The 14,016-nt window shown below is 44.0% G+C and overlaps 1 protein-coding gene across 4 annotated transcripts in view; it reads left to right on the forward strand.

Annotated features, from left to right (window-relative positions):
* Positions 1-7,408, forward strand: part of COL15A1 (collagen type XV alpha 1 chain) — a 114,636-nt gene extending 107,228 nt beyond the window's left edge. For 2 of the 4 annotated variants that reach the window (XM_053989223.1, XM_053989241.1), the window contains 7 exons: positions 347-411; positions 1,449-1,577; positions 1,746-1,805; positions 2,978-3,037; positions 3,929-4,114; positions 5,087-5,202; positions 5,535-7,408. In XM_053989223.1, the coding sequence (XP_053845198.1) occupies positions 347-411; positions 1,449-1,577; positions 1,746-1,805; positions 2,978-3,037; positions 3,929-4,114; positions 5,087-5,202; positions 5,535-5,751 (833 nt within the window). In that variant the 3' untranslated portion in view covers positions 5,752-7,408. The remainder of the gene's footprint in view (positions 1-346; positions 412-1,448; positions 1,578-1,745; positions 1,806-2,977; positions 3,038-3,928; positions 4,115-5,086; positions 5,203-5,534) is intronic. The other 2 variants (XM_053989231.1, XM_053989250.1) reach the window with 2 other exon arrangements.
* Positions 7,409-14,016: the final 6,608 nt, after the last annotated feature.

Consider the following 14,016-nt stretch of genomic DNA (forward strand, 5'->3'; position numbering starts at 1 on the left):
GGGCAGGAGCAAAAAGTTCTTCCTCTTCCATGTGCACTAGCTAACAGAACACAATTCTGGTCAATTTAAGTGGGTTGTGTTCTTCATTTGCAGTTTATACAACAGATTGCAGTCTGTTGGCCTTAACCACCCAAAAAACAGAGAAAAGACTGTTACATCATTGCTTCTAAAAATATCCTTAGAATGTATTTTCTGTAGTTGACTTGAGCTATTAAGGACACGACTATGGCTATTTAAAAGTTCCACCGCTCCTGGACGCCATCACTAAGTCCTTTCTTTGTGTCACTCACATTCTCTCTCAAAAAAGATGACCTTCAGCATGTATTGTATGCTTATTTTATTTTAGCAGCTGCAATGCCTGGGCCACCAGATCCTCCTGGAGAGCCAGGGTCACCTGCCACCAGGAATCTGGTAAGAGAGCAAAATAAGGAAGTTTGCTATAGAAAATTTTCTTCAAAACTTTTGGTGGTCACTGGTAGCACTGAAAGAGGAGTGAAAGTTCCATCCTGTGTTTTTATTTAGTAGAATGTTTTATAAACAAAATAATTCTAAGATGCAAACTGATTTAAGATGCAAAAATTTCCCTAGCAATTCTAAAAATCATTATGCCAGAGAATACATGTAAATTTGTTTCTTTTTCTTATATTATGAAATTAAGCAAAATTGGATCTAAGATATCCATGAAGGAAAAGAAAAAGCTAAGGCAGAAGTCTCAGTAGTTTCTAAATTAATAACTCATAGTTTCTGTAAAAAGAACAAAATTCCCAAATAAACAAACAAACAATACTACCAAAAAAGCCTGAGAAAACCAGCCCCAAAAGCCCTACTCAAGCTAGCAGAGGGCATTCATTGCAATTCTCAGGGGAGAAAAAAATGTTCAAGGACTGGTGCCCCAAGACAGAAGACTGTAATTGCAGGCTGGGAGCTACTGTCTCAGACAGAAGGTCTGAGCTTACTTAGGTCAAAACTAAGATTAAAAAAATATATACAAATCTGTAGTAGGGTCTGCATTATTTATCAATATGCCTTCTGACAATGAAGAAATGAGAAAAAAAAAAAAGTGAAAGAAATTGCACTTTCCTGAAATTTGTCCCAGTTTTAAACTACTGCAGTTCTCTTCTGAACTCTGCCATTTTGACCCAGGATGCTAAATTGTAGGAGTGCAACAATCTTCACTCTGTACAAAATTGGTACAAAATTGCTGTCATTCTACTACAATCCACAGAATGATAATGCTGGTAGCCAAAGTAGCAAGATATTCATATTACTTTATGGATTAAATTACATAAAACTGACTTTATGAGCATTTCCTGCAGAAGAAACCTTGTGACACAATTGTGTCCAAATTGTGTCAAACCTTGACACAATTATGTGTCCAAATGAGACTATTTAACTTACAGAGTGTTTTGTGTGTCTGATGAAATATGTTTCATTTTCCTATTTGACAGGTTACAACATTCCAAAACATTGAGGGTATGTTGGAAAAAGTTCATTATGTAGCAGAAGGTACTATAATCTATCTGAGGGAAACCAGTGAGGTTTTTATCCGTGTTCAGAAAGGATGGAGAAAATTGCAGGTACTATTGCACTACACCCTAATCTTTTCCAACTCCCTTCCTCACAATGAAGGTGAGGGAGGTATTTTTACAGAGGGAGAGAAGTGTGGGTGCAAAGACTCCTTTTTTTTTAATTCAGAAGCTCCTGGTGATATGTTTTTGTTCTACTCTCCTTTTTGGTTCTTTCAGCTTGGTGAACTAATTCCTATCCCTGCTGGCAGCCTTCCTTCTCCCACCATATCAAGCCATGTAAGTACAAAATACTGGACCATGAAAAACTGAGTCTAGATGTATGATACACTTGGCAGAAGTTGTATGCAGATCTCTGCACAATGTGATTTTCCACCAAGATTTGTCAGTTCAAAATAAGCATCCTACCACTACATATGCTTGCAGATTGATTTGCTTGGACAGTCATCTGTTTCCAGTATCTTCTGATTCCAAACACTAAAGAGACACAGCAACATTTACAAAAAGCAGAATAAAGTAAGCTGCCCACAAAAAAAAAAAATTCCCCCCCCCAAAAAAGAATCAACAAAAAAATACTAAACAAAACCAAAGAGACCAAAAAACGAACAAAAGAAAAACCAAACAAAAACCCACAAACCCACAGAATTCTGTTTCATAAGCCTGGAATCAGTCATATCAAACCACGATCCCCTTCAAGGAAGGTCAGAAAAGGGTTTCTGAAAAGTAGATTTTCTTTGAAAGGTTATAGTCCTGTATTCAGTGTACCATAATCATCACCTGAATGTAGCTTACCCTGCAGTGTGCAGAGGGTGTTCTTTAAAGCCTCAATTGTTAGTTTGGGCCTGACCCCATTCCGCAAGTTATTGTACCAATTTGCATGTGAACATGCTGTCTGTCCCAAAAAACTGTGAGAGGATGAAAACCAAGAAATGACAGAGGGAGTCAAGAAGGGTGTTTTGATGACAAGTTAATTGATCTGCTGAGAAAATGAAAGGGCAAGAGAGTGTTAGGAAGCAGCAGTAGGAAAGAAGATGGTCAGAAACAAATAAAAAGGGTTAAAGTAGGTCAGGGAGAAGTTCACCCAGCACACTGGAAAAATGTCTAAACCTCAAGTTATAAGAAATTTTCTGCAGCCTCCTGTTGACACCACCTGAGTTTCCCATCTGCTCCAGCTGGTAGCTTGTTACTCATACTTGCCATAACTAGAGAAGAAAACTGCTGTTCCTGAAACAATTAACAGGGTTGAGAAGTATTTCCACCCATTACATTTTCTGTTTTCACATCCTCCTCCTTTCTGTTTTGATTTTACTCAACTGCTTTTCTGCTCCTACCAAGAGCAGGCTGCTTTCATGCAGGACTCCATGTGTGATTAAATTTTTTATTTAAAAAAATACTGAGTGTGTAGAATTCTGATATTTAACATAATTTTTTTGCTTGTGTTCAAATAACAGGTATTTCAGTCTATTCCAGCACTGAGACCAATATCAAATATGAACAATGGAAAACCAGCAGTAAGTATGAGATCTGTATTTCAGCTGCAGAGCCATGCTTTGTAATGTGACAGATTGAATCTTTAGGGACAGTTGTGATATTTGCTCTTCAAACTCAGAGATTTTACTTCAGAAATTTACAAATACACTTCTTCAACTTATTCAGACATCTCAAACTCAATTTGAAATTGTTCCCTCCAGATCTATTTTCATCATCCCAGCCCCTTTCCCATCTCAAACGAAAAAGAAATTCCTGACTGAGTTAGGAATACCTCTTCACTTAATGATTGTACCTGCAATACAGAGTAATTTCTAAACTAACAATAGTGCTACAAATTATTAAAATATTTGTTAAAATATTTTCAGTCTTGGTAGTGCTGCTTGGCTAAGATGGACACTTTGGAACTTAAGCCTCTATTTAAAAGACTTTAAAATATTTAGACAAAAAACAAGGTAACTGACATACCTAAAAAATGAAATTAAAAAGAAAAGAAGAAGAATGTGGATTAGTTCTTGCATCTGTGCTGCTTGACTTAAGTATGCGACTTCTTCTATTTTTAAATGGTACCTAGTCACTTCTTGCTACTTTTTTCCATGTTTGCAGGATTTGTGATTTTGTTCATGTGAAAAGTCCAAGATTTCCAATTGAAAATATTAGCTGCTTTTAAAAGATTTTTTTTTAGGAGTACATAATCTTCATGGTTCCCTTAAGATTGAAAGATAAATTGATATTTCTGCTAAGGGTCTCATGGCTCTGAGAAATGTAATGTTATGGCAACAAATAACTTTCATACCTGTTATGAAGGGTATGTGTTCTGTGCTGACAGGAGCACTGTTTCATTTCCAAGATGTATCTTCCCTGTGTCATAAACTTTTTTTAAATGGTGCCCTTTCTTCTTTTTTTTCTTCCAGTTGCATCTCGTGGCTTTGAACTTCCCATTGTCTGGTGACATGCGAGCAGATTTTCAGTGTTTTCGGCAGGCCCAGCTTGCTGGTTTGACATCCACCTACAGAGCCTTCCTCTCATCACACTTGCAAGATCTGGCCACAGTTGTCAGAAAAACTGACCGACACCATTTGCCAGTAGTCAATCTTCAGGTAAAAATGGGTACTTAGTGCTTGTTTTTTTAGGATAGGCTGTAGGTTCCCCAAAAATCTTGGAAAATAGCAAAAGCACTAAGTTTCAGCCCAAACTGCATTTTATAAAGAAGCAGTTTTGCTTCATATTTCACAGCCAGATTCAAGAAACAAAGAAGTAGTGATGAAGTTATTATGTTCTGCCTTTTAGTGTGATCATAGGATAAAATGCCTATTTTTCTCATTTCGAAGAAAAATGCAAATTCTGTGCTTAGGAATGATGTTGGATATACCGCAATAGAACAGAGAGGAGAGTCTAGAGCATGAGTCATTTTGTGGTCTCACATAAACAGACACGTTCTAAAACTGAGGAAAACAAACCATGTCTTTGTAGCATTGGCTGCCTCCTAGGACAGGCAGACAAAGAAACCTACAGGAATAATACATGATGCTGGAAACGTGTTGAATGGATGCTGCTCTAAAGTGCATGCAAACACAGAGCCTTGAGAGAAATTTGTGAAGACAATATTGTTTCAACCTTGACTGGAAAAATTCAAAAGCAGTTTGAGAGGAAGCCAAATGCAAAGGTTTTGCCCTGAATGTTTGCAACACTTTTCACAAAACTGTGACCTTAACAGAAGTTCCAGTACAATTTATGTCTATATTTTCTCTACAGCTACAGTAATTACAAACAATTTTTCAAACAATGCCTTAGGAGGAAAAGGACAGGTGATGATCAAGCTGAATTTTTGGAGTGACAACAGAACAGAAAGACAACTTGGAAGCAAAAGCATGGACCAGACAGCTATTTGCATAGAGTTGACAGACAAGTTTGTTCAGGAACATTGTGCAGAAACTGGTGTGAAAGATGAAAACACAAGTGTCCTTAAATGCAGATAAAATTTTCAATTTACAGATAAATCTATGAAGGTAAACATAGGATTTGGTGTAGATTAGGGATTTGTTTGTAAAAGGGGCTTTGAAATTTAACAGGGAGAAACCCTTTTCAGTAACTGGGAATCTATATTTGATGGAAATGGTGGACAATTCAACATTCATGTTCCAATATACTCCTTTGATGGCAGGAATGTCATGACTGATTCATCTTGGTGAGTTGACATTACCATTTATATGTTACATTTAAGGGTTTTTTTCTACTTTTACCAGATAGTAAAAGAAATAGTAGCAGTATCTTGGGCTACTAGACATGTGACAAAAATTTCTCACTTTCTTTATGCCATTTTTCTTTCCCTTTTCTGCTAGTCTAGAAACGGCATATCAGATTGTGTTCTCTTTTCTGTCTCTCCTTTCTGTCTTCATCTTTACCTAACCACTCTTTGCTTCAAGCACAAGGAATGCAGATCGCCACACATACAGATGTGCAGTTGAATAAAGCAAAAGAGATTTTTCCAGTAAATAACTTCTTAACATTACCTTTCAGGCCTCAAAAAATAATATGGCATGGTTCAACTGCTAATGGGATCCGACTGGTTAGCAACTACTGTGAAGCCTGGCACACAGCTAATATGGGAGCTATGGGACAAGCATCACTTCTGAACACAGGGAAACTTCTTGACCAGAAAGTATATAGCTGTAATAATCAGTTTATTGTTCTCTGTATTGAAAACAGTTTTGTATCTGATCTCCAAGGAAAATAATTCACCTGCTGCACATAGAAATATTCCATTTGATGACAGAAAAAGCTGACATTGAAATTTCATTTGTAATGATGTAAATATTTTAATTTTTGTAATTGCACATTTCAGGAAAAAATAGACAAAGAAAACATATCTCAACAAAACCACATTCCAGTTAGGTGGAACATCCAGTGCACACGACTGGCTTAAAGCCCATACTTCCCCTTGAACCCCATGCGCTTTGAATCTTGCTAGCAGTTAATTCATGTTCTGCCTGAGCTGGAGGTCACCTAAGGGCACAAGCCAAGTTTGGTGAGGAAGATCCAGTAGCCTGCCTCATAAGCAGTGTGGCTCAGCAAGGCTGCTGCTTCACAGCTGAGAAGCTGCATGCTCCATGCTCTCCTTTTCACTTGCATAGATTTTGGATACCCAAGGCACCGTTCATATATACTCATATATACAGTGAATACTGGGAGGCTGTTTTGCCTTGCAGAGCTCACATTTGCAAAACAAAGCTTTAAGAACAAATGTACTCACCTCCTCTGAGTTTTGGTGGAAGCCAAGTACCTGACTCCTGTAAGCTTGTATGGATCTCAGCCTGGTGTTTACACAGAAATATTGCAGCTCCCACATCTTATTTCAGCTTTTCTCTTTGCAGATTCTAGGCATAAGACTTTATTCAGGAGGAGTAAATTTCACATTGACAAAATCTGGTCTTTATTTTGGTGCTATTGTTACCAGGAAAAGTGAAAGCAATGTTAATAGAAAACATCCTGTTTAACTGGTAGAACTGAACAAAGCAAATGCAGACAAATGAACCAACCATCTGACCATTGTTTATTTCATTACATATTAGAGGAAGTAATTTGCTTTTGTGTCAGACTGATGAATGAAATATGTCTCTCATGGTTTCTTTAAAATAGGTTCTACACATTGTTATCCCACTATGTTATATGTAAAGTGATTTTCCTTTTTGTGAATTTACCCTTCTGGCATTCATGTAATTAAAGAATTGTTAATATAAAATAACTGAAACAATTATAGGAATGATCAGGAAATGGTCACTAACAGTATCACCATAATATCTGAAGTCTTTTGCTGATATAGTTGTCTACTGCATACTTTAAACAACATATTTACTTATGTTTTATCAGGCAGTGACTATGGAGGTCAAACTCCACATTATAATTTTTTTTAAGATTTTAACAAGAATCTGTGTTGGAAATACATGTTCATTTGCTGATAAATAGAGTACTAAATAACTAGACAGCTTTTGTCAACAGACAAAAGCAAATTACACTTACAATACTAAAATGATATAATTATACAACTAAATATTTTGAAATGCAGCTTTATTTTTCCAATTGATTATAAAAACTTATTTCCCAGGGTCAGCTGAATGATATCTTCATTTTTTTCTGTAAAAGCAAAAAATGTAAATTACTCCATTATTACAACATGGTAATAAGGCAAAAGCCATTTGTATTACATTTAAAATGTATGCATAACAATTCACTATACTCATTTATAGTCACCTTTCCTAAATACTGAGCCATTCTTGTGCCAAATTCCTCCAGTTCACAGAGTTGGAAGAGTTGTTTATGTACAGCAGGGCTTTGCTCTGAGTCACAGAAAGATCGGGGTGGGGGGGGAAATAAAGTGCTTTTGCCTGCTTCAAGGAGGAGCCATCTACTTTTAATCCTTTACAGGATTTACAGGATCTCTGCTTGCAGCTACTCATCCACATCAGTCCCTGCTCTTCCTCTCCTGTGCTCGAGCAGCACTCGAGAAGCTGGCTGTCCCTTTGCCTGGAATTGCAGTTACAAGAGGTAGCAGGGGCATGGGATCACACAGAAGAGCTCTGTGAAGGGGGACAAGAGACAACTAATAAAAACATACTGGTTTTAGAAGATACTGAGCTAGAGTTTAAGTTGGGTCCAGCAAAATGCATCCAGAGATCTTCGTGCCAGTCCTTCCACAGAGCTAACCCATCTCTGTATCCTGAACAGAGCTTAGCAGGGAACTGAAATGGTTAAATACCATCAATAATTTGCTAAAAAACTCTCCCATGTTTGCTTCTCACTTCTAAGATTAATCTGCAGGCTACAGCAATTTATTGCACACCATTTAACTGAATACAGAGCATGAACTGTACACCACCTGGGCTGCTGTGGTGCTGAGTTCACAGGCTTGTTCACATGACAAGCGAGATACCTTTACCAGAGAGTGGCATGAGAGGCCTGTTAGAAAGATGATGCTTCCCTTGGGGAAAACTACAACAACCCATACTTTTTTTTCAAAACCAGTGATGTTCTTTAGATTCCCTAGTATAGTTGAAAAGAAAAAATAATATTCAATAAGGATATGACAGAGAAAAAAATTAGCCCAGTACTTAAGAATAAATTCGCTTTCTCTATCAAGGGAGAGTACTTTTTTTCAGCACAGTTCTGATACAAAGGTCAGCTGCACTTGAGGAAGAATGTCTGCTAATTCAGGTAAGAAACTGTGTAAGAAACAAAGAATTCAAAGTAATCACCAAGAGAGAACTAGAGCAAGATTGAAAACAGTAACTGCACAAAAAATCAATGTAGCAGTCCGAATTGCACTGAATTGTGAATAGCCCAATATCCTGATCTAGCCCACTGGTTTTGTTAGGAGTAAGTAATCAGCAGGTCAATTGCGGCGTGGGTTTTCACTCTCCCCGGCTGCACGCAGCTCTTGGGAGCCCAGCTGTGGCGTAGCTTCCACGTGCTGCCAGGGTTTTCTGCCATGGGTTCCCGGACACGGCTCTGTGTCTCGGGTGCGTGGGCTGGCCAGCCTCTGTTACCGTGCGCTAGGGATCCGGTAAAGAGGTAAGGAATTTGTCCATTTACTCCGTGCTTGGCAGGAACGGTTTATTGATCACGTGGCGCAGGTCAATGGAAAGACGCAACTGCTCCCGGCACTCGCATGGGAGAAAATGGCCCCTGGGTGCCGGCGGGGTAGGATTTTATGGAGGGGTGGGGCGAGAGGATCCACGGCCTGCTGGCCAATAGGGGCGGCTGCCATGGCGGTGACGCCAGCAACAGCGACCAACTAGAGAACCCCGCAGCGGCGGACACCGAGCCTCGGGCTGAGCGGGATCGTGTGGATTGGGGTGGCAGGCACGGGGTTTCCCAGGGCCGGGCGGGGGGGTGGTTACAGGAGCGGCAGAGGGGGAAGATCCGGCAGCAGGCAGAGTGGGGCCAGAAACCGCAGAGTTAGAAACGACACGGGTGAAGCGCAGGGGTACACAGGACTCGGCTAGCTAACACAAATAAGAACCCCTAAAACGCAATCCCAGGATGCAACAATTCCCTCTTTTTCAAAATATAAAAAAGAAGAATGGCTGCTTGATCTTCGCTCAGTTTCTGCTCTTGGCGTTTCAGTTGCTGCAATGGCTGCCCTTTGCAGATGGAGAGGGCCTGCTGCGATGATGCTGGGGTGGTTCTTCCCTGGGTGCTTGGGGATAGGGGAACTGGGACAACTTTATTACAAACATGGGGATTTGGGACACACACAGACTGGGGTGGCTGGAAAGTTTTCCTGGGGCTTTGGGGAAAAACATTTTTTAAGGAGATCGTAGGGTCCTTTTTCCTTTTGCGTCGCCTGCGGTTTGATGCAACCCCCCGATTGGTGGGGTCATCTGCCGCACTCAAAGGCACCCTGATATTTTGAACTACCACCTGCACAATTACTTGATAAATCACAGCTCCCCTTAAGGTGCTGTGGCCTGCCTTACTTTTATCTTCATGCGAGGCAGGTGCGCGTTGTTCCTTCAGTTTTTTGGGGGAATGGGGTCTCCCTCCCCCCCTCTCCCCACTCCCACTGTCCCTGGGGGTGCCCTGCCCAGAAATGGACATTGAACAACAAAATGTCCTCTCTGATCACAGTGGAAGCACTGGCGTCTTGCTGGAGGCTGCTTTGGACCAGTGTTCTTTGGAGGCACAGCATCCAAGGCAGCAGTGTTCATGGATGCCGCTTCCAGGACAGACTTGTCCTGAACCTCTGATCCCTCCACATGCCTCTCAGCTGTCAGCTCAACCCGTTCCACGGAATCTGGAAAATGCTCAGAGACCCACATCGGCTTCTCCCTCCCCCTGCTTCCCTCCCTCCCGGGTCTCCGGGAACCATGGGACTGCAGAGTCGCGGGCTCTTGTTCCCCCCTCCCTCCTCTTCCCATGGTTCCTGGGTCTCCGGGAACCATGGGAATGTGGAGGCAGGGGCTCCGAGTCCCCCCGCCTCCTTTTCCCTCCCGCCCAGATGTCTGGGGCCCATGGGAACTTGGAGGTAGGGGTTCCCGTCCCCCCTCCCCTCCTCTTCCCTCCCGCCCGGATTTCCGGGACCCATGGGAAAATGGGGGTAGGGGTCCCCGCTCCTCCCTCCCCCCTCTTCCCTCCCGCCCGGATCTCCGGGATCCATGGGAAGATGGGGACCGGGTGCAGGGAACAGGACAGGGGCTGCCTCCCTCAGGCAGCGGGGTGGAGATGGCAGAACTCTCCCCGGTGGAGGAGGGCGGGGTCAATGACTCAGCAGGGAGGACATGCAAAGGACTGGAGGGAACACCCACACGAGGGAGAACAATGGGTGAGGGAGTAACCTGACCTCCCGAGGGGGTGGCGCTCATGCCCACAGGGAGGAAGGTGGGGGTTGGGTCAAAGGCGGGGACACCGAGAACAAAGGACAGAAAGGGGTTGTGGGAAGAAGAGACCCGGCCACGTGGCTGCCCTTCATCTTGGGAAGACAAAGGGATCAACCACGTGGCCTCGGCCTCCTCAGAAGAACAAAGAAAGGGGTTTAAAGAAACAGAACTGCATGGGATAGCGCCAAAACTGGGATTTTCAACTGGGAAAAAGGGATTGGAAAAGGGGTTTAAGGTCGTGGCCTCAGCGAATCGACCAATCTCGCTAAGGTGGGGACACCAGGATGGCTTGGGAGAGCCAGGAGCACAGTCCACGTTTGTGGAGCTGCCCTGCATCTCAGATTGACAGGGTGCCCCCCTCGCCCCCCCGGGTTAGGGGAAGAAGGGGTAGGAGAAGGGGATGGGGAAACGGATTCAGGCGGAGGAACAGATTTTCTGGATGGTTCTTTCCTTTCCCCAACCGAGTTTCGCATGGGGTCTGACTTCACCACATCTGAGATCAACAAATGGAATTTAGGGAAGCTGTCGTCTATGGAGGGATCCCTACCTATCCCCTCTGCTAGCCTTTTTCCCACTTGCTCCCAAAATTCTATTTTGCGCGCGTCCTCGGTAGACAGACGGGGGAAAGCAAAGAACAACCACCAGACAAATTTCTTAACTAATTTTTTTGGGTAGGGGCCCTTCACCGAAAGGATTTCCTTAACTTGGGAATAAAATTCCTTTTGTTGGGCAGATAGCACGGTCCCCATGCTTCTTCCACCCAACCCACCTCACCCTTGGGGCAGTAAAAAAGAAAAAAAGGCAAAAAAATGCAGGCGACTCCAGCGGCTGCTGTTTGTGCTGCGCGCCGCACGTCCCAACCTCGGGAACACGGCCAGCCCTCCCCGTATTAGCTGGACACGTTTCCACGACTAATACTTACCAGACTGAAATCTCTGCAAAGGAAAGATGCCACCAGGGTCTGGGAGTCCCAAGAAGTGTCCTTTCTGCTGCCCTCTTGGCTGCGAAAGTTTGCACTTCCTGTCCCACACAGGGCACACTGTCTGGTCCCCCGTGGGCGATGGAGACTTCACTGACGTACTTTGGAGAGCCCCTGCTCTCGGTTTCCATCCAGCACGGAGCGGTGATCCGGCGTGGACCGCTGCCCGCTCTGGCTTGGCGGCGGCGCTCCCCCCTTGGCGGCGGCACGCGGCCCCAGGCCGGTGGCGGCGGTTCCCAGTGCTGTTTCTGGAGCTCCGCGGTGAACCTCCGTCCACGCGATCAGCTGAGCACTGGCCTCGGCCCCATGTTCGGGCGCCAATTGCGGCGTGGGTTTTCACTCTCCCCGGCTGCACGCGGCTCTTGGGAACCCAGCTGTGGCGTAGCTTCCACGTGCTGCCGGGGTTTGCTGCCGCGGGTTCTCGGACATGGTTCCGTGTCTCAGGCGCGTGGGCTGGCCAGCCTCTGTTACCGTGCGCTAGGGATCCGGTAAAGAGGTAAGGAATTTGTCCATTTACTCCATGCTTGGCAGGAACGGTTTATTGGTCACGTGGCGCGGTTAGATGGAAAGACGTGACTGCTCCCAGCACTCTCATGGGAGAAAATGGCGCCTGGGTGCCGGTGGGATAGGGTTTTATAGAGGGGTGGGGCGAGAGGATCCAGGGCCTGCCATCCAATAGAAGTGGCTGCCGTGGCGGTGACGCCAGCAACAGCGACCAACTAGAGAACCCCGCAGGGGCAGGCACCGAGCCTCGGGTTGAGTGGGATTGTGTGGCTTGGGGTGGCCAGCACGGGGTTTCCCGGGGCCAGACGGGGGGCTGGTTACAGGAGCGGCAGAGGGGGAAGATCTGGTTGCAGGCAGCCTGGGACCAGAAACCGCGGTGGGGAACAACACGGGGGAAGCGCAGGGGTACACAGGACTTGGCTAGCTAACACAAATAAGAACCCCTAAAACCCAATCCCAGGATGCAACACAGGTCTCTTGCCCTTCTCAGTTCAGGGATCTTTTCTCTGTGCAATCACAAACCATGTCATGTTTCCACCTATCAGTAGCATGCTGCTCTGCCCAGAAGAACTGCAGCGAGAGGAGCAGTTTCTCCTCCCATTGCTGTTATAATTAGCCAAACCTGTGAGTTTCTGCAGTGCAGCATGTACATCTTAAGGGACTGACAATTAACAAAACTTGTTTTGGTGTAACCAAAGACTGCCAGCCTTGCTTCTGAGCTGTGCAGTGTAAGAAGGCAGAACAACTTGCAGTACGTCCTGCCTGGAAGATTCCATAGCTCCTTTTCTTTGACATTGAGATTTAGGTATTACTTCTGCATTAATACTTGCAAGTCTTGTTTTCACTCCAGTACTGTCTTGGAGAAGAGAACCTGTCTTCTAGACTTTTAAAAAATTAGGTGCTGGAATTGGAATTTAATTTTGGTATACTGGGTCTAATGCCATGTATGCATCTTTTAAAAAATCTGATTAAGGTTTGGCTTTTATTTGCTGGTCTGATACATAATTTGAGCCTGCACTCTAACAGTGCTCTCTCTCCTTAATGCTTCAACAGTAGCTGCCCAGAGATAGACATACTTTTAGAATAACACCTACTTAACTACTTTGATGCTTTAACCTGTCAGAGGGCTGCTATTTGCTGCACCTTAAAAGGCCTATTCTGCACCTTCGTGCAATTTCCACTGTTACCAGTTAATCTCAAATTTTTCCTACCATATTCCCTTCCACTGTATCCATATTAAAAAACACAAAAACAAAACACCATAACTCCACCCTGTTCTACTCCTAATGTTCCTAATTAAAGGCTCTATGTACACACAGCCTAACGTGGAGGTGCACCCAGAGTGGATGTCACAGCTCCATCAGTAGTAGACTTTGTATAGGGGAGAGGGAACACAAAGTCAGAACATCTCTTCATCCGGTGTGGGCAAAAGAGAGTAATGAAATTACAGACAGCACAGGCTGTGGGAATTTCTACATGGTGCCAGTTTGCCTGATGTAGAGTTCATTTTCTTCACAGTAGCTGGTATGGAGCTGTGTTTTAGCTGTATGCTGTTAACACAGAGATGTTTTCGTTCTTGCTGGTTAGGGCTTACACAGAGCCAAGGCCTTTTCTGCCTCTCACCAGCGAGGCAGCTGGGAGTGCACAAGAAGTTGAGAGTAGATGCTGGGACAGTTCACCACAGGGATATTCCATATCAGATGGCATCATGCTCAGCACATAAAATGGGGGGGAAAAGCAGGAAGGGGAAATAATTCCAGCAATGTCACTTGTCATCCCAAGTCACCATTCCACCATTCCATTCCAGCCCTGCTCTCCTGGGTATGGTTTAACAATGCCCAAAAATCAGAGAAGAAGTTAATTAATTCCTTGTTTTGGTTTGCTTGTGTGTGTGGGTTTTGTTTTATCTATCAAACCCAACCCATGAGTTTTCTCATCTTTACTCTTTCAGTTCTCTCTCCTATGCCACCCTGAGGGAAGTAAGCGAGCAGTTGTGTGGGGCTGAGTTGCCAGTCAAGGTTAAGCCACAACATACATACTAAATCAATTCAGCATCACACCCTGGTGTTGATTGGAGGTGACTTATAACCTTCCCTCAGCCTGTCTCAGGGATACTAGTAATGCTTCAGCAGAAAAGGGGGTG

The sequence above is a fragment of the Vidua macroura genome, chromosome 1, assembly GCF_024509145.1.
Source record: "Vidua macroura isolate BioBank_ID:100142 chromosome 1, ASM2450914v1, whole genome shotgun sequence".
Taxonomy (NCBI): domain Eukaryota; kingdom Metazoa; phylum Chordata; class Aves; order Passeriformes; family Viduidae; genus Vidua; species Vidua macroura.